The sequence below is a fragment of the Macaca fascicularis genome, chromosome 6, assembly GCF_037993035.2.
Source record: "Macaca fascicularis isolate 582-1 chromosome 6, T2T-MFA8v1.1".
Classification (NCBI taxonomy): Eukaryota; Metazoa; Chordata; class Mammalia; order Primates; family Cercopithecidae; genus Macaca; species Macaca fascicularis.
Window position 1 is genome coordinate 176,813,414 of NC_088380.1, and position 20,746 is coordinate 176,834,159.

Below are 20,746 nucleotides of genomic sequence, written 5' to 3' on the forward strand. Positions count from 1 at the left end.
AAGAATAAAGCAGTCCAGAGGGGGCTGAAGCCACCTCAGCTAGTGACCCTGTGAAAAACGTTCCATTACTGCTATTTCACAAGGGAGGAGACTGAAACTTCAGGGGTTATATTAACATGCTCCAAATCCACACCGCTGGGGAGTAACAAAGCCAGAAGTCACACCCATTTGTGTGTGTGTGTGTGTGTGTGTGTGTCCAAATCCTGTGATCCCAGTGCTAGGATGCACTGCCTTCTGTCTTCAACAGTCATGAAAGTATCTTAGTGAACACCTGGCCCTGCAGTGCCTGATGTAGCAAATGCTGCAGATCCTCCACCCACCATCTCTTGAACCACCCAAAATCCACCGGCAGCTTCGGTGGACATTTCCCATGCACCCTGAGGCTTTCTTTCTTCTTTCTTTCCCTGGGCTTTGTCTGGCTACAGAGTGCTCAGCTCACCTACAGGACAGGCCAGAAGTGACAGGGACTTCCTGCCCACTGGAGCAACTTTCAACCAGTGAGGGGGCTGATGCTAAGGCATAAATAGCCCAGCCTTTTTGTTCCCTGGGGGGGACACTTCTTATATGCATATGTGTTCTGTAAAGTCCAGGTGTAGGATATGAGAGAAAGACATAGTCAAGGACGTTACCAAAATTGTTTCCTTTTTCTCCCCCGACTCTGAGCAATTGGAAGAATAGAATTGTCCTTAACTTAGATGGGAAGACTACAGAAAGAAGTATTTCAGGGTGGGTGTGGGGAGGGCAAGTGGTCGGAGTTTAGTTTTTGACATGTAAGTTTGAGATGCCTATATGTTATTCAAGTATGGGTATAGATCAGAGAGCTGGAGTGCAAGCTGGTGCGTAGGGGGGAGGCCAGGGATGGAGATAAAAATTTTGGAGTTAAAGTCATGTGGACTGGAGAGTATGTGAGAGCATAGAGGGAGTCTGTGATTCCCAGAAGAGTAGAATCTACTAAAGGAGAGAGATGTTACTGAGTCATACAAGTGAATCATCCTAGACCATGATGAACGTTGGGAACGGGAGTTGCGATGAGGATCCCTTCGGGCACACATGAGTGCAGCAGACCCTGCCCTGCAGAAGCTCATAGTCTGAAAGAAGAGATGCGGCTGCACACAGACAGCTGGATATAAAGTGTGCTCATAGGAGGGGTGCCAGAAATAACCTCAGAGAATGGGGGTGGTCTCAGTCACTTAAGGCTGGTGGGATGATGGAAAACTAAGTGAAGAAGGCTCTCGATCTGGACCAGGAAGGGTAATGACCATGAAGAATCCTGACTTTCAGAAACGAGAAGGTGAGGGACATTCTACACAAAGAAGAACATAGACAGGGATTTGGGAAATACCAGAAACACAGGGTACTAGCAAGAAATAATCTTAGAAAAGAAGGTTGGGGTCCCATCATGAGGGGAGGGACTGTCCAGAGAAAGAGCTTGGACTCACCCTGTAGGCAGTGGAGAGCCATCAAGTCAGTGATTGATATGACGGAGCTGTCCTTTAGAGAAATGAGCTTTCCAGGATGAAGAGACAGGAGGCTGCAAGACCAGTCGGAAGGGCTTGGCAAGGAGGAAGGAGAGAACAACATGGACAGGAAGACACTTAAGGGGAAATGCAAATTGACAACAAGTACCAAAATTATAAACGTGCATGACATTTGACAAGTATTTTTTTTTTTTTTTTTTTGAGACAGACTCTCACTATTGCTCAGGCTGGAGTGCAGTGTCATGATCTTAGATCACTCTGCAACCTCCACCTCCTGGGTTCAAGGGATCCTCATGCCTCAGCTTCCCAAGTAGCTGGGATTACCGGTGTGCACCACAATGCCCGGCTAATTTTTGTATTTTTAGTAGAGACAGGGTTTCACTACAATGGTCAGGCTGGTCTTGAACTCCAGACCTCAAGTGATCCACCCACCTTGGCCTCCCAAAGTGCTGAGATTACAGGTGTGAGCCACCGCACCCGGCCCATTTGACCAGTATTATTACTTGGAGGAAAACAGTGGAGAAGGGGTATATATAGCAGGTATATGATATACACAGAAGAGTGATCATTAGAGCATTGTTTATTACAGAAAAATACTGAGAAAAAAAAAACCAAAAAGATCCATCAATAAGAAATGGATTAAACAAACTGTGATACATCCGTACAGTGGAATGCTCTTCAGTGATTAAAAAGGATGAGATGTATCTACATTCATTGGCATGAAAGAAGCACACAATTTATTGTTGAGTAAAAAAGACAGACTGAAACAGCATTTGTTGTTTAGCCCCATTTATCAAAATGATACCCTTAAAATATCATTTGTTTACATACATCTAGGGAGACCTTTGAAATTATGTTCATCAAAACGTGGATGACAGTTTTCGATAGGTGACAGGATGTGGTAGCATGTTGTTTATTTGTTTCTTTGGGGGTAGGGGGGTGATTTCTCTTTAGCATGGATTTTCTGCCATAAGCTTGTAATATCTTAAACATAAGACATTGCAAATTTTCAAAAAGAAGTCAAACAGTTATTGAGTTCTTGCAAGGCAAACAGCCCCAGGTCTAGAGTGTGAACAGTTGTTAATCTGCATTAGCTCACCTCTCTAAATCGGTAATTTGGCCTTTGAGCCTCTCCCCAAAGAGGGTAAGGGAATTTCAGTCTGGCACAAGGGCAAAGGAATGTAAGGCATCATGCTCAGATAGTCTGGTAATTTTCTGCCCTCTTCCAGGGTCTTCCTGAGAGCTATCAACAAGTTTGCAGAAACCATGAACCAGAAGTTCCTAGAACACACGAACTTTGAGTTCCAGGTGAGTATGAGGCACCAGAGCTACCCTTGGAGCTGCCCAGGGCGTCTCTGACATCTTGGGCTGATCGCTCCATCAGACACATCCCAAAGCCTACAGAAGCTGTCCCAGTCTTTCCGGGGATTTCCACGGAGGGTTGTGGCTAGGGAGAAAATTCTCAGGCTTTCCACTAGGTCCTTGATTAAATAGTCACCAACTGATCATCATATGCAAATGTGACTGTAAAATGGATCTTATGCTAACAAGGAGACTTGCATTCATTCATTGTCAGAGTCGGTACCACCTTTTAAAAATGTATCACCTTTTTTTTTTTTTGCTTTTCTATTGCCTGGAGCCAAAAGAGCAGCCAGTCATAGACAATGAAAAATGATTTACAATCAAGTTCTTCAGTACAACTTTGTGGCTTCCTGATTCCTTCGAAAGTCATTTTTAGTGCTCAGCCAAGACCTGGGACCTCTAAGAGATTCAGGGTCCTAAAAGTATGTGCCTGGGGCAAACAGAATGACACACCTGCCAGATCCAGGCCCAAGAAGAACAAACTCTGTGGGAAAGTTCAGATTGCTGCCTCTGCCTGGAGAGGTGAGAGGGAAGGCCCCCCACAAGAGGATCCCCTCCAGGGAAGCCTCTGATCCCTTGCATCTCTTGCAGTGGGGGCTTAGCATGTAGGAGACACTGAGCTCATGAACTGCAATGATGCTGTTTTTTCCTTGCTCATCTAAGTTGTTCAGTTCCTGTCTGGGCTTTCACCTCTCAGAAGCTGAGCAACTTCAGGCAAGGCCTGGACTGTATCCATGCCTCAAGTGAGTCATCTGTAAAATGCAGCAACTACCCTTTCTACTTCAAAGGGTTTTTCCAGAACTGGAATGTGACGAGGGGCTTGCTGGGAGAACCCACTTGTAAGGTCCCATAAGTTTCTGTTCAAATATTTCCTCCTTAAAGAGGCCTCCCCTGCCTGACTCCTCTCTGAGGATCACCCCCACTGACCCCACGGTCATTATGCAAAACCACGTGGCTTCCTGGAGTCTCTTCATACTGCTAAATGTCATTAGAAATCATCTTTCTTCTCTACGTGCTTATTTTCTCTCTTTCCTCCCATAGAACTTAAGCCTCATGAGTATAAAGACCTTGAACACACAACAACTGTATGCTCTGTGCTTGGCACATGGTAGGTCTTCTTGGGGAGGTGATGTCTGGGCTGAGGCCTGTGAGATTCACCCTGCTGAGAGCACCAGCGTATGAGTATTTGTTGAGAGGATGAACAGGATCTCTGAAGAAGATTCTCTTGAACTACCTTGCATTCAAATCAGGCAACTGAGCGACAATGAGAGCCATGATAAAATGAGTAGCTGCCATTTTCTGATGATTAATACATGCCAGATCTCACGAGAAGCACTTTAAGGGCATTATCTTTCTCAGTCTTTACAGCCACCCTACAAGTTAGCCACTATTACTAATATTTTTTCTGCTCTAAGGAGGCAGGAAGTAAGACTCAGAGATAATAAGGAGACAGCCTGGTGTCACCGAGCACATCAATGCAAAGTTGGGACCAGAACTCAGTGGTGGCTGACACCAAGGCCCACACAGATGACAACAACCACGTGCCAGATATAGACTTTCACCCCTGCAGGGGGTTGACTGCCCGACTGGGTCTGGGTGAGAGTTTCTCCTGGCATTATAAATCTTCGACATGGGAACAAAGAGTATCTCTTTAGCTGGTTTGAATCAGGAGAGATGCTCGATTTCCTTCCAAATGTGGCTGAGATGCCTGCAGGCCCTGGTCACGGGTATGTTCAGGGAAGTTTCTGCTTTTTGGGAGGGGCAACTTGGAACACCATACCTAGGGGCCAGAGGTGACAGGGTTTGGTCCATATAACTGCGAGCTAGTTTGTTCATCTCTTTCCGTGGGTGTCAGCAATTGCAGCCTCAAACTTGCTTTCCGACTTCACTCTTTTCCATGCTCTTAGATGGCAATTTTCCAAGAGAAGCTCAACTTCATTCCTTCAGGGCATTCCTTTAGGTTTATATCCTGTTTTCCTGAAAGAAAATCTGTATTTGAGAGATGCTCAGAGATTGAGCGTTTCATACATGAGAAGTACGGACTTGCAAGCTGAGTCACTTTAGACAAATTACTTCATCTCTGTGTGCCTCAGTTTCCTCAACATTAAATCAGGATACTAATAGCAGCTATGTCATTGGATGGTTGTGAGGATTAAGTGAATTCACATAAAGCATTTAGAACAGTGCTGGGAACATAGCAGCCGTTTAATAAGTGTTAGCTCATTATAATAATAGTAATTTTATTATTTGGATAATGATTATGATGATCATGCCCCTAAATGTGTCAGTGCTGGGAATGCATGTCAGTCCTTGATAAAAAGGACAGGAGGCCTCTTTCTGGTCACCACAACATTGCCTGGGGCTGTCACACCCACAAGATTCTGTAAAACAGAAGAGTGGCCAACATTACACAATAAAGTAAGTCTCTTTTCCTAATGAGGCTTCCATAGCTATTTATTGAAAAGTACCCAAGAACAGGATCATTTTCCAACCTTATCTTTGTTCTCCTACCTTTTCCTCCCTCTGTGTGAGAATGGATTTGTTCTCTGTACCCTGCCTGGAACACGCCTTGTCTCCTTCTTACGGTCTCATTAATTATGCATTTAATATCAGCAGGAACAGCATCCATCACTGACTGCTGCCTGTCTTGGCAGCCACTGACCAGAGGAGGGGCAGGTGCAATGAGATTATCCCTAATATCTTTCCCAGAACTGTGGTTTTGTGATTCAAAGGGCAGAAAGTAAGAAGCTTGGTGACTGCCACTCTGTAGGTGACAAGAACTGGGAATTATAAAAATGGCGTTTCCTGCTTGCGGCTGAGATCACTTGCATTCTAGGCCCTATTCAGGATGCTGGTCCTTGGTGTCTGCATCAGTTCACGTGGTCAGGGAAGACAAAGAGAGGATTTCAAACTCAAATCAGCAAGAAATTGTGTTCAAGAACAATTCTTATGGGCCCAGACTATTGCAACACGCTTCAGGGAACTCAGAAGCAAAGAACACTGCCCTACCCTCAAGGATCTTGGAATCTTGATAGAAGGCTATATAAATCCATCTTCTAGCATCCAGGCTTTTGAAGAGGGTGACTAACTTTATTGGGCATCTACTTAGAAAATTTTGATTGTCATCATAATCTTGTTAGGTTGGGATATACCCATTTCACTGGTGAATTAACTGAGCTTCAGAGAATTGATTGACTTTTCTGTTAAAGGTCATCTAACCAATAAATGGGGCTGCTGGGATTTAACCCCAGGCTTGTCTGCACAGCACATCCTCTTTTCACTCTTCCGCTCTGTCTCTTAGGAATTGGGTGCCTTTGGATTCCAGGAGACAGCTTTATTTAGATCCAGAAGCACTCTCTGCCCTTTCTAATTCTTACCGGCACTGGGATAGAGAGCTCTGAGATGATTGGCTGGAAGATAAGACTCTCCATGTTGAAATCTCTGATTGGCCCTGGAATCAGAGATTATACTTGGACTCCAGAAAGGCTCTGCCTTGGGCAGCGCTGTGTTTGGTAGTGAGATGATTCTCTCTATTTGGGGATGCTCTAATTGGCTCTAGGTGGTGGCCATTTCTGCCTAGGCCTTGAGGCATTTTTGGATTACCAGCCTATCCTGGGAACCATTTTTGATATCCTGTGAAATGAAAAACTTCTAAAATATCTCTAGCCTTTAGTAGAGGCGTGAGGGCCACCTTGCTCTTTATAATGGGAAACGTAACCGGTGATGCCAAAAACAGGCGAAGGAGAGACACACACAGAGGGAGCAGTCATCAAAGCCTTGCAGCCTCCCATAGCGCCACCACAGGGGGAGTCATGGTGGGATGGTTCCACAGGCAGAACGGTGGGCACATGCTTGGGTGCAGTTTCCCCAGCCCTGCCTGCTTCAGCTTTTAGGCCCCAGACATCCTCTAGTCTGATATTTCTCACCTGAGTCCACACCTGGGGCCTTCGACTCCCAGAACCAGAAGCATCCGCAGAGTGGGCATGACAGCTGTGCCTCTGCCCCAAAGAGGAGGGCAGGCTGACTGCATTTCAGCACCACTGCATGCTGGTTTCTTTTTTTAACTGAAATTTGAGATAAATAATGATTCCAGGTCACTGAGAAAGAATCCTGATTCTTATTTAAAAAACCCTTGATCTCTCTGCTATGAGGACTGTAGTCTTTATAAACATCAGATGGACCAGTGAAAACCGTAACCAACAACAAAGCGGAAAGGACACTGAGAAGGGAGAAGAGTGATTTCAGCAGAAGAGCAGGGCGGTGAAGAATGCAAGACCTGGAGTCAGATAAACTGGATTCAGATGCCACCTTCACCATTTTGTAGCTCTGTGATGTCGGGCAAGATATTGAACCTCTCTGGGCCTCAGTTTCCTGATCTCTAAAATGGGGAGAATAATTATACAAATCTCATAGTTTTTTTTAGGGGGGTTTAACCAGAATGCATGCAGTGTGCTTGGTTCATTAATGAACTCATTCAAAAAATAATTTCCCAAGCACATGCTGGCTCAGACATAATGTGCGATACCATATAAACAAGAGTAAATTTAAAAAGAAGGTTCTTGCTTTCTCGATGCTGACAACCAGTAATGGAGACAGAAAATAAATTAATTTTGTTGAAAATATGACATAGATGTTGTGAACAGGGTATAATATGGGTGAATAATGGGTGAATTCACTTTGCTTGGATGAGTGGAGAAGGCTTTTTTGCAAGACTAAGAGTTTACTAGGCAGTGATTCTCTCGTCTAGTCCCTACAACCACACCCTTTAGATACTATTGTCCTCCTTTTCTAGGTGAAGTTACTGAGACTCAGAAAGGTAGGGTACCTTGTCCATGATAATGGAACTGGTAATTGAATTGAAACCCTGGAAGGCAACCTGACAGTGTCTATAAAAACAAAGACAAAAAATAACAACTAAACATGCACAGACCCTATGTCTTAGAAATTCCAGTTCTAGGAATGTATACTACAAATGTAGTTTCCCATGCATAAAGATGTTTAAATAAGGGTGTTGATTACAGCATTGTTGCTAGCGGAAAAAAAAAAAAATTGGAATCAAGCTAAATGTCTATAAATAGGGAATTTGGTTAAAATTAAAGTACATTCTCATAGAATACAATGTAGCAATAAAAGAGAATGAAGCAGATCTGTATATGCTAATATAGAAACATTTGCAAGATATATTGGTAAGAGAAAAAAGCCAAGTGCAGCAGACTTTTAAAAAAGATGTCTATACATACATTTGTTTATGCATAAAAAAATTCTGAAAGGCTATCCCAAGGAATTGTTAACATTTTCTTCTGGGGAATTAGACTTGGATCCAAGGTAGGATGGAAAATAACTTTCTCCCATTTAATATTTTCTATCATTTTTTAAAACTATGTGTGTATATTACTTTCATAATTTCTTGAGAGTTAATTAAAAGTAACTAAATTCTCATTATACCCACTAGCAGTATGACTTTGGGTGGTCTTTTACTTTATCTGGACTTTACTGTTTATCTCTGTGCAATATGGTAGTCAGAACAGATGATACTTAAATTTATTCCAGTTCTAACCCTCTATTGTTCTATCATTTCAGAATATTAAATTCCCAATCAGAAATCACCTCATCCCTTCCCCCAGGGCAAAGAGACTTGTGCATTTTGCTAAAGAGACACTGTAGCTTCCCCTAGTCAGCTGAGGTAGACATTTAGTAGAAATATCACCAGGCAGTTTGTAGCAGGGCAGAAAGAAAAATCTGGGACCCTTTGAAGAATTTCTCTGACAATACAGCAATTGATAAATAAATATTTTCTGGAGCCCAGCTGTATTCAAGTCCTTGTGCTGAGCATGGCATTAGAGATACAAATAAATGGAAGACAAAATTTTGGTACTTGTAGAGGTTACAACTGGAGAAGACAGGGCATACAAATTCTCCACAACCAATGCTATCATCAACACCACCATTCCATACACTGAGTGCTTAGTGTCAAGCCTGTAGTGGATGCCTCATTCTCATATTATTGATCCAGTAATTACAACAGTCCTTTATGGTAGGGACCATTATTTTGGGTATTTTACATAAAGGAAAATGAGGCTCAGAAAGGTCAAGTAACTAGCAAAAGGCAACCCAGCTAATAAGCAATAGAAATGGTTTTCACACCCTGGTCTGCAACACACTGACACATGTCCTCTTGACCATCAGACAGTGCTGTCATGAGAAACGAATGGAGCACAAGGCCAGGTGCAGAACAGTGGACTAACATCCATGATAGCACACAATAAGTGCTCCTCAAATCAGGAAGTGATCAGGCAGACCCAATGTGCCCTGCAGTCTAGGAAGCCTTCATGAAGGAAGCCGGTCTTGAACCCAGCTTGGATGTAAGAATAGGACACAGTCACTGCGGGTATGAGAACCACTGTGAGTGAAGCCAAGGAGACCAAAATGCTCCTGTGATCTCTGTGGAGTCTGAGCAGACCAGCCCGCCTCAGTGGGCAGTTGTCGAAGGAGACAGCACTGGGGACCATGGAAATTGTATGAGACTTTAAGAGCCAGGTGAATGCATTTGGATCTGATTCTTTGGGAACAAGAGTGAAGAAAGGCTTGGGGCAGAGGCCTTATAAGTATTCAGCAATATCTAGTTGTGACCATGGCTCACCTCTAAGAGCACTGCACAGAGCCACATACTGTGAGTACCTCCTCTGAGTTCCAGAAGGCATTCCCACAGAGCCCCATGGCCAGAACTGGGCAGGGGCTGTGAGTGAGGTACTTGGATGTGCCGTTTCTGATCCACTAAGAAGATGAGGCACAGCTATGGCCTCATGGTTCATAAAGGTCTTCCAAAATGGAAGCCAAAACCAAAACAAAACCAGGTCCACTCCCATGACAGTTGAAACATATGTCCACCCAGAGATTTGTACAGAAATGTTCATAGCAGCATAGTGTCAATGCTATGATTCATAATAGTCAAAGACTGGAAACAACCCAAATGACCATCGGTGGATGAATACGTAATCAAAATGTGTATATCCATATGGTTGAATATTATTCAACAATAAAAAATGAAGTACTGATCCATACTACAACATGGATGAACCTTGAAAACATTACATTAAGTATAAGAAATCATACATGAAAGGTCATATATTTTATGACGTCACTTATATGAACTGTCAGAATAGGCAAATCCACAGAGACAGACAGTACATTAGTATTAACAGTTTCCAGGCAGTTTTTAGCAGTGCAGACAGAAAAATCTGGGACCTTTTGAAGAATTTCTGTGACAATATAGCAATTGATAAATAAATATTTTCTGGAGCCTAGCTGTATTCAAGTCATTGTGCTGAGCATGGCATTAGGGATACAAATAAATGCAAGACAGGATTTGGGTACTTGTGGAGCTTACAGCTAGAGAAGACAGGGCATACAAATACTCTACACCCCGTGCTAACATCAACACCACCATTGCATTTACTGAGTGCTTGGTGTGTGCCAAGCCTGTGGTGGATGCCTCGTGTTTGTATATGTTCCAGGGACAGGATAGAGGAAGATGTTGGTGGGGAGAAGAGGGACTGACTCTTATGGGTAGAGGGTTTCTTTTGGCGTGATGAAAATGTTCCAAAATTAGACAGTGGTAATGGTTGAACCACCCTGTGAATATACTAAAAACTAAATTATACACTTAAAAAAGTGAATTTTATGGTATATAAATTATATCTCAGATTTAAAAAAAAAGAAAATCAGGAATGGGATGACAGAGAAAATGCTTTTTTGATGGATTCATTCAGGGTAGAATAGAGAATGGCAAGAGACTCAACCATATTTGACATGTCTTACGTGTTAGGTGGCATTTCTGAAATTATTCTTACGAGTAATTATAGATTGACTTGCTTTGTTGGATACCTATTTCCGATGTACCTTGATTACTCTTTTGCTGTCCGCTAAAATCAGAGATTTGTCACTTTCATGGAAACACTCATTTCCGTGTCTTGTGGCCACGGTTTTCTCTTGCCCTGGCTTGTTGTTTCAAATTCTCATCTTCAATGTGAGAAGGTGTAAGCTCCGGACATAAGCAGACCAGAGCTGCACATTTTCATAGCAAAGCCCTGGAGAAGCTGCTAAGTCACTGGGGTGCCGGGAGGAAAGGCAGTCTGAAGGGGTGTGGACAGGAGACCCAACCTGCCACATGTGTTTACATAAACAAGGTTGCTATGGAAACAAGGAGATTTGATTCCAAATGTTACAAGAACCTTTGGAGGACTTTGAGGAAGGGAGTGGCATGATCTGATGTGTTTTTGTTTTTGTTTTTGTTTTGAGATGGAGTCTCATTCTGTCTCCCAGGCTGGAGTGCAGTGGCGTGATCTCAGCTCACTGCAACCTCCACCTCCTACGTTCAAGGGATTCTCCTGCCTCCGTCGCCTGAGTAGCTGGGATTACAGGCGTCGCCTGAGTAGCTGCCACCACGCCCGGCTAATTTTTGTATTTTTAGTAGAGACGGGGTTTTACCACGTTGGTCAGGCTGGTCTCGAATGATCTGATGTGTTTTAAAAGGTTCTTCTGGTCTCTGCATGGAGAGCTGACTTTAAGGGGGCCATGAGCCAAGAGGCCACTTCACTGCATCCCAAGAGCAGTTTGGTTTTTGGGGCCCTGGGTGATAAAGGTCCAAGTAAAGAAAAAAGCATTCACTCAACAAAATGTAAACTGCATGAGGCCAGGGATCACTGTCTGTGTAACCGCTGCTCTGTCACCTCACTGTGGCAAAGCCTGGGCACTTAGCAGATGTTCCAGAAATATTTGTTAAATGCATCCCCAGCTGAAGACTGACCGTGGTGTGTTAAAAGAACCCCAGATGTCAATTGGAAGGTCTGGATGCAGATCTTAGCTCTGCTGTGTGTATAACAAGATGAGAGACTTAGGCGAAATACTTAACCTCTCCAAGCTTCAGTCTCCTCATCTGAAGGAAGCTTGAGATGAGGAATGAGAGCTATCAAGTGTTGAGCGATGAAAGGAAGATGTATGGGAAAGTTCCTGGCCCATAGTAAAATTAGAGTGCTTGTGTTGCTTCTTTCAAAGACTGGAACCGCAAACCCATTTGAAAGTCATACTCTGGGCAGCAATCATGATGTTATGTTATCAGTGGAAGAGTTGCCTCTTTTATAGTCTTGGCCATCTGCAAACACGAATGAACATCTTTGAGTTAAGGATGAAGGTCTCAATGGCAGGATGATTTCTCTGGCTAATGTTACCTATCCTGTTGCTACAAACACTGTTGAGAGGGGCCGAAAGTGGGTGGGCTTTGTTCAGCAAAGCTGTCTCCCACCTGCTCCTTGCAGGACCTTGGCATCTTGCAACAATTGCCCTTGAGCACCAAAACCCTAGGTGGTATCACTGGCTTTGGTACCAAAGGAACCACTGGAATAAAGAAAAGCACAACAGCAATGAGGCTAGCAAGGATATTTGAGCTCTTACTGTGATTCATGTCTTTAAACACCTCATTTTGTGTCATCTTTATCACAGCTTTCTGCAGTGGGTACCAGAGTCACCTCAGTTTTGCAGACAGGTTCACCGAGGCTCCATGATGAATCCATGGATTGTAGATCCATGGTTTGGACCTATAATATCTCTGGTTCTGTAGCCTGTATCAATATTGCCATCAGTGTGGCCAATCTTTTGAGCAGTCACCATGTGCTGACTCCTTTACCTGCTCTATTTCACTGCAAGCTGGTGGAGTGGGTTCTAGTATAAGTGCCTCACATTTAGCACTAACAGATCAGGTACATGCAAAAATCCTTACAAGCCTGCATCTCAGCTGGGCCAACAGGGGCTGTAACTGAACCGTGCATCGGAATCACCTGAGTGCTTATTAACCTGCAGATTTCTAGGTCCCACCCCTAGAGGTTCTGATTCAGTAGGTCTGGGCAGGGGCCAGAGAATTTGTATCTCTAACAAGTTCCCAGGCGCTGCTGCTGCTGCTGATCTGGCAACCACACTTTGAAACCATCGAACTAAAGGGAAAGAAAAGGCAAAATATTTTAAGACAGAATGGATTGCAGGTTGGTCCTCCAAGCTGTCAGGTGAATTAGGGAGGACTTCCAGAGAGGCTGTGAATCCCTGAACTGTCTTACCCTTCATCACCCTCTAATTCCAGGGCAAGAAACAGCTCTCCATGGCACTCAGCTGGGGCAAGTTGTCTTTCAAAAAACAAAACAAAGCACAAGGACAAAAAAACAAAAAACAGCAACAAAAACAACAACAAAAAAACCTAAAATTCTCCTCTTCTCCCAAATCCTATTGTCTGAGAGTGGACATGGTAGTGCCTAGAGAAATCCATCCATTGTCCTCACTTTGGCCAGGATGTTAATTTCAGAGTCAGTGCCAGTTAGAAAATTGCAGTGGGCACAATTAAACTGGTTCTGCCTCTATCTTCTGCCATCTTCATAAATTATTCACACTACCCAGCGCTTATGCCTTCCCACTTCAGACCCTCTCCATAACTGTTCTCTGCTCTTTCATTTACAGCTGTGGAACAACTATTTTCATCTGGCAGTGGCTTTTATCACCCAGGATTCTCTGCAGCTGGAGCAGTTCTCGCACGCCAAGTACAACAAAATCCTGAATAAGTAGGTTGCATTTTTGGATTTCCTGAAGAGGGGGAGGTCCATGAGATCCTCTGAGTTGGTGCCTGAAGCAGAGGTTTTTGTTCCTCCTAGGTATGGGGACATGAGACGGCTAATTGGCTTCTCCATCCGTGATATGTGGTACAAGCTTGGTAAGTAGGCACACACATCCAGATACTCACATCGGCGTGCACCAAACTCCTTGAAGACCACCTATTGGAGGGCCACAGGGGTTTTAGCAGTGGGAGCATGAAATAACAGTTCATTACTGTGTGTACCCCGGTTCTTAATAAGCACCTGATTGTAATCTGAATGAGAGGGGGTCCCCACACGCACACCTACCCCCAACCCTGCAAGCAGCTGTGAATATGCTTCTGCTTGATGCCTCCAGTGGGTTACAGATCCAAATGGAAATTTGTAAGATGGACCAGGACTGTCATGGGAACTCATGTGCTCACACATCACACGAATGCTTGCTGCTGATTGGAGGGTCATTCTGCATCCTGTATTGCATGGTCCACAAAACATACTCCAACGTCATGGGGATAATTGGTTCTCTGAAATATGAGAGGGTCTTTTTAGCTGAAAAGTGACCCCATAAGCTGTCTCTGCCTCAGGGAGCTGCAGGAATCCTGTATGGTTACCTGAATGATACCTGTGGAGGGAGGGATGGAACCAAGGAGGCATTTATTGAGACTCTGAGTCAGTCCCATGCTAAGAAGATTGTATTTAATCTTCACATCACTTCCTGTAAGATGGAACTCTTCCCCCATCCTTTTATTGATCAGGAAACTCAGAAAAGGAAGTAACTTGCTTGAAATCAAACAGCTGGAAGTCTCCGAGTATGGTTTTGATTCCACAAGGGCAGGGGCCATAAACCTTGCTCATGGCCTGCATCCTCCTCTATAAATATGTGCTGAAAGGATAGATGGATGGATGGATGGATGGATGGATGGATGGATGGATGGATGGATGGATGAACAGTAATGAATTTTTTTGTTTTTCTGTCCCTCCTTGACTCTCTGATTCTAAATTGCTCTGCCCTGGGTGTGACTGTTGACTTTCCTACAAGTACTAACTGTGCCCATCTCTTGGATTTAATTTTTGTTCCCTCTTCAGACTATGCTTCTTGCTTCCCCAGACCTCTTATTGTCTGCCAGTTCCCAGGGGTTTTTTAGGCGGTAGTTGCATGCCTCTTCCAGCAAGTTCTATCCACTGTGGAGGAAGCATAGTACAGTGGAGAGACTATCAGTCTGGGTTCTGTGGTTGCTGGTAGCACCAGACTCAAGCTAAGAGAAGTACAGGCTGGATAACAGGGAGGTTGCAGGTTGGCTCACAAAGCCCAAGGCAGAGCCGAGGACCCAAGCCCAGAACAGACTGCCACATCTTTGCTTTGGGCCTTGCTCTGACATTTACAGGCTGTGAGGCCTAGCATCACCAGGCCTAAGGTGGGGAAATAAGCACCCTCACAGGGGGCTTATGAGGGTCATAAGAGCACAGCTGGGGCAAGTGGAGCCATGGAGGCCACCACCCCCACATCAGAGTTTTTATCATTATTGTCATCCTTGCCCCATCAGGATGGAACCTAATTTTTCTGTTCTCCCTGTCCTCTACCCTCTAAGATGCCAGTAGCACCGTCCCTAGTTATGACAACCAAAAATGTCTCCAGACATTGCCAAATATCCCCTGGGAGGAGGGGTACCACCTCTACCCTGTTTTTCTAGAAAGGCATGTCTTTCTCAGTCTATCTTTTGTTTCTCCACACTGGGTAAGGACTGGGATATAGGAAATAACTGATGTTTCATTTACCATTGCTTTGCAATGATAGGGGAATGGGGGGACATCGTGTAAGCACAGGCCCATACAACAGCCGGCACCTGACCTCAGGGTCAGGAACATGAGAAGGAGTAAGGGCCTGCAGCAAAGTGAAGCTGACATGCCCATGCAGAGAAAAAAGACAGTCGCTGTTCCTCTCCAGTTAATTGCTGTCCTACTGAAATGCAATCCCAATGTTTTCATACCTTTCAGTTTTTCGAAAGAAGCCAGGAGACTGGGTTTTTCAATGTATTTTCCAATTTATGAATACTAATGAAAACTAATTGAAAGTTTTCAAAACATCAGATGTGCTCAACACATGATGGACCCAGATTCAGTTCACTTCCAAGTTTGCATTCGTTGTTCTACAACAGCAGAGGCTGGATAAAGCTGTGGCAGGCTTCCTTCCCCAGCTCGACACCCCAGGCATTGCCAGAATTGCAAAACAGGGATCTGTGCTTTGTTTGTTTCAAGTCCTTCCACATGGCCTGCTCTTTTCTGAATGTCCTTCATTGCCATTGTTTTGCACACAGAAGATTTTATTTAGATATAGATTATGTTTTGGCAGGCATTCCTGCACTCCCAATTATGCTGATGAATGAAAAGATGTTACCAAATATTCCACCTGCTTAGAATCACAGAACGTTGGAGCTAGAAGGGCCCTTCAGAGATCGTACTGTCCAGCATTTTTCAAACATTTATTTTTAGCTGAGGACCAATAAAAAAAAATTCTCATGCTTAATAAGTAAATTGGATGAAAATAGAGCTATTGTAATTGAAGTGAGGTGGGAGACCCAGAGCCCGTTATAACAGGCTTCTCTTGAACTTCCCTTGTAGAGGGTTTTCTAGGGGGAAGCCCTGAGCACTGCAGAGAACAGTTGGAAGCAACTGATCTGGTCCAATTCATTGTTTTACTAATTAGGAAACTGAGGTCCAGAGAGAAGGGGTTTGTACAAGATCATGTAGTGGGTTAGAGGCAGAAACTGGACGAGCACCTTGGCCAGAGTATTTGCTCTGACGCATCACAGACTCCCTGCTGTTAGCAAAAACCCGTAGGATGAATTAATGCAATTAAAAGACATATCCGTCAGGGGTTGGGAGTTGGTTGCAAACAAGAGGCATTGACTGCAGCTGCGTTAATCAGAGAAGGTATTTATTAGAAGAGCAAGAAGGAGCTGAAGAACCAGGCTTCTCTTGTTCCTGGCTACCTGAATCCAGGATTCAGTGTTTTAGGATTGCAATTTGCTCGATTAACAATGCCTTGTAGCAAGTAACAGCCACGTGGCCCAAGTCTGTCCCATGAGAATCAGCAGAAACATACCTGTTACGGCTACAGGAAAGTTTTTTTTCCAATTAAAAACAAAACAAGACAAAAACCAAGAGGCAAGGAGAGGACAGATTGAATGAACAAAACACATTTTTGCCCATAGCCCTCCCCTTTCTTTCTTTCTGGAAAACGACAATATGGCTGGAGGGGCAGTAGCCATCTTAAAGCCATGAGGACAAAACTCACATTCTGAGGATGAAGGAGCAGCTCTGGACCAGCCATCTTTTGGCTTCTTGTTAAACAAGAAAATTAAAGCTTCAGTTTAGTCATGGTAGTCAGATTTCTGTTGCATTCCTGATACATCATCTAATTCAACCCTGCTGATTGTATAGGTAAAGCTGCCAAATGAGGCCAAGAGAAGCACAAGGACATTGCCAAGGTCAAAAACAAGTCAGTGACTGAACTGAGGCTAGAAGAGCCTGTCTCTTGATCCCAAGTGCAATGTTCTTACAAATAATTTTTTTTCAAAGTGTATGCAAATTGTTTCAAAGGGCGTGAAATAACCAATGATCTATGTTTTTTCAAAGACTACTGATAATGAGTAAATCATAATGCATGTTAGTTTTCTAAATTTTGTTTTAAGGCCAGAAGCAATCAGGGCATCATCATCACGATCATCAGTATCATCATCATCATCTTCTCATCAAGAACAACTCGGGCAATCCTGTGATTATAAGATAGCTAATTGCAAATCTATAATCTCAGGCTTGAAGATTATTTCACATTCTTCAGGGGACAGTCTAGACGAATTGTGTGTGTGTTGTTTTGGGAGAGGAGGTATGGGCAGGGAGGTCTTCATGGCGAGAAGGACAACATGTTGTTAAGGAGCCAGCCACTCAGGGGTTAATGCCATTTGTTGTTTTGGATCCTGGGTGGATGCCAAATGGAATGTACTTTTCCCAATAGTGTAGCATCATAACATTTGATTTCTGCTTGGCATGAAGCAATGCACATTTTGCGCAAATGACTTTGCACTTAACCCTCCCACGTTCACTTGGGTTAACATTGAGCTGCTGTGTTAACACTCGTTGTGGGAAAGAAAGACACATTCCAGAGCCTGGCATCTCGGCCTCCCATGAAGGGAGATTGGCCTGGCCAAACCTCAAGAGCAATTTGGCCATTACTGTTTAAGCACCTACAGAGCGCCCAGCTCGGTGCAGAGCTCCAGAGAGTGGCACTGTCAAGTAGGGAAAAGTAACAAAGTGAAATGTGTGGTGGGGACTCAGGAGTTCAGGCAAAAGGGATATAAGTGAGGACTGTAAGGATGATTCCGTATGGTGGGGAAATGGCTTCTGAATTGGAAGGAGGACCATGTCAGGACTGAAGGAAAGACAGGGAAAGGGTAGGCATTCCAGGGAAGCAACCAGCCCAAGCGAGCATGGCTTCCTGGGGTTGGGGAGTGGCTGCTGGGAATAAATGGGAAACGGGATTAGTGTGGCCATCCATCATTCGTTTACTCATTCTTTTAATAACCAACATCGAGCACTGTGGTAGGCTCCCCAAAGATGTCCATGTCCTAATCCCCAGAACCTGTGGAATATGTTACCTGACACAGCAAAGGAGACTTTCAGGTGTGATAAAGTTAAGGATCTTGAAGATGGTGAAAGTGTCTTGGGCTATCCAAGTGGGCTCAGTACAATTACAGCACCCTTATAAGTGAAAAACAAAAGCTGGAGAAAATCAGAGTCAGAGAGTGATTTAAAGAAGCTGCATTGCTGGCTTTTAAGATGGAGGAAGGGGCCATGAGCCAAGGAATGCCAGGATCCTCTAGAGGCTGGAAAAAGAAGCTGGGGAAGGCAAGAAAACAGATTCTTCCTTAGATCCTCCAGAACGAACTCATTCTTTCCCAGACGTTGATTTAGCTCCATGCAACCCCTTTCAGACTTCTGATCTCCAGAAGTGTAATAAAATAAATGTGTACTGTTCTAATTTACTAAGTTTGTGGTGATTTATAACAAACAGCTGTAGGAAAGTAACATACACATCCTCTACATCCCAGGTACTATGCCAGTAGCTGGGGTTAAAGCCCGAAACGGATTAGAGATATAGCCCCTGACTTCATGGACTAGTGATCGTTGCACTGAATAGTTACACACTAACTACAGCATTATTTAATGACAGTTGTGAAGGGGAAATAGCTGTAGAATGGAAACTTGGGGCACCCACAGAATCGGCGAGAGACTCCTGCTTAGTGAGTAAGTCAAGGATGGCCTCCATGAGGAAGAGCCAGAACCCCTGAGCTCCAAGCAGTGCTGTTCTTTAGAAATAGAATACAAGCCTCCTAATTATGAATGCTTTAGTGTCTTTATTTTTCAAAAATTAAAAGAAACAATAAAGTTAATTTTAACAATACATTTAACACCATATTCTAAAGTGTTATACTAAACATGTAATCAATATAAAATGTTACTGAGATTTTTTTTTTTCTTTTTTGGGGTATCTGGTGGAGTTTGTACACTTACAGCACATTTCCAATGGACTAGCCACATTTCAAGGGCTCAAAAGACTTATGCAGCTAGTAGCTTCCATACTGAATAGCACAGCCCTAGAAAGTGAGAAAGGGTTTTATTTGCAGAGACATGGGCTGGGGATAGACTTTGGAGGGGGGTCCAGGAAAGGGAAGGAAGAAGAGCTCGTTCCCAGAGGAAGGCCCAAAGTGGGAAAAGCAGGGTGCGCTGGAGGAGTGGGAGCCAGGCAGGTGGATGGAGGGTGACCAGGTGAGAGGCACGAGATGGGTATGGGGAGAGAGCACAGGACTAGACGGCCGGCAACACTTTATCCTGCGAACAAGGAAAGTCATAGGGAAAAAATGCTGTGAATAAGCATGATCCAATTGGGGCTTTTCAAACATCTTTGAGGACGAATGAGAGAATAGTTCAATGAGACAGAGAAGAGTGGAGGGTTGTGAGTGTCAGCCATGGTAGGGAAGATAAATCCATCTGACCCTTTCCCAGTTCAGCTGTTTGCTTTAAAAGTGAACAAATGAAATGACCGGCCTGAAAATTTCCATGAAAAGCTTCAGGGAGCTCCATGAGGTTAGACCTTGTCTTTTCATATTGCTTAATCTAAAACTCAGCATAGAGCTGAAGCCAAAGTACTTACCAGCAGCAGCAGCAGCAACAGCAGCAGCACTTACTGAGCTTTTGCAATGTGCCAGACACTGTGCAGAGCCCTTCGTTTGCACAAACTCTTAAGCTTCGACAATTCTATTAGGCAGATTTTACTATCTTTATCTTACAGATGAGATCATGGAAGCTCAGGGAAGGTAAATGACAAGCACAATGCCACACAGCCAGGGAGTGGCAGTGGCAGGACCTGACCGACCCAGGCTGTCAGACTCAGAGACTCTATGGGGCCTGGAAGGAAGCTGAGGCTGGGCAAGTCCTGAATAATGAGGAGAGAATTGATTGCCTGTCTCAGAGCATTGCCAGGAGGGAGCTTTTCCAAGCCTAAGACAGAGGAGCAAAGATCTGTGGATCTGTGTTCTGTCTTCCCCTTTTGAACTGATTTTTTTTTTTTAAATCAGCTCAGCTTTATTTCAAAGTCCCCAGGAGGCTTGCTGGACTCTGAAATCCAGGGAGTCATAACTTGCCTCATCCTTGTTCATTTCAGGGTCTGTGCCAGCCTTTGGAGAGGGCTTTCTGTCCCATGTCAGCCTCAGAAAGTCGTGGCTTACCCAACTTAATTCTCAGCCAAGTTCACAAAAGCCTCCCTTCCTCCCTCTTTTCTCCTTTCCCTCCTTCCCTCGTTTTCTTCCCTCCCTCTCTCCTTTTCTTCCTTCCCTCCCTCCCTTCTTTTCTTCCTTCTCTCCCTCCTTTTCTTCCTTCCCTCCCTCCCTCCTTTTCTTCCTTCCCTCCCTCCTTTCTTTCTTCCTTTCCTCCCTCCCTCCTTTTCTTCCTTCCCTCCCTCCTTTCTTTCTTCCTTTCCTCCCTCCCTCCTTTTCTTCCTTCCCTCCCTCCTTTCTTTCTTCCTTCCCCCCCTCCTTCCTTCCTTTCACCCTTCTTTCTTTCCTTTCACCCTTCCTTCCCTCCTTCCTTCCTTCCTTCTTTCTTTCCTTTCACCCTTCCTTCCCTCCCTCCTTCCTTCCTTCTTTCTTTCTTTTCTTTCACCCTTCCTTCCTTCCCTCCTTCCTTCTTGTTTCTTTCAAGGTCATCTCCTCAGTGCCC

At 44.2% G+C, this 20,746-nt stretch overlaps 1 protein-coding gene across 3 annotated transcripts in view; it reads left to right on the forward strand.

Moving 5' to 3' along the window:
* The window catches only part of DOCK2 (dedicator of cytokinesis 2), a 436,348-nt gene that overhangs the window by 347,538 nt on the left and 68,064 nt on the right, over window positions 1–20,746 (forward strand). For all 3 annotated transcript variants that reach the window (XM_045395044.3, XM_045395045.3, XM_045395046.3), the window contains 3 exons: window positions 2,708–2,786; window positions 13,341–13,441; window positions 13,532–13,590. In XM_045395044.3, the coding sequence (XP_045250979.1) occupies window positions 2,708–2,786; window positions 13,341–13,441; window positions 13,532–13,590 (239 nt within the window). The remainder of the gene's footprint in view (window positions 1–2,707; window positions 2,787–13,340; window positions 13,442–13,531; window positions 13,591–20,746) is intronic.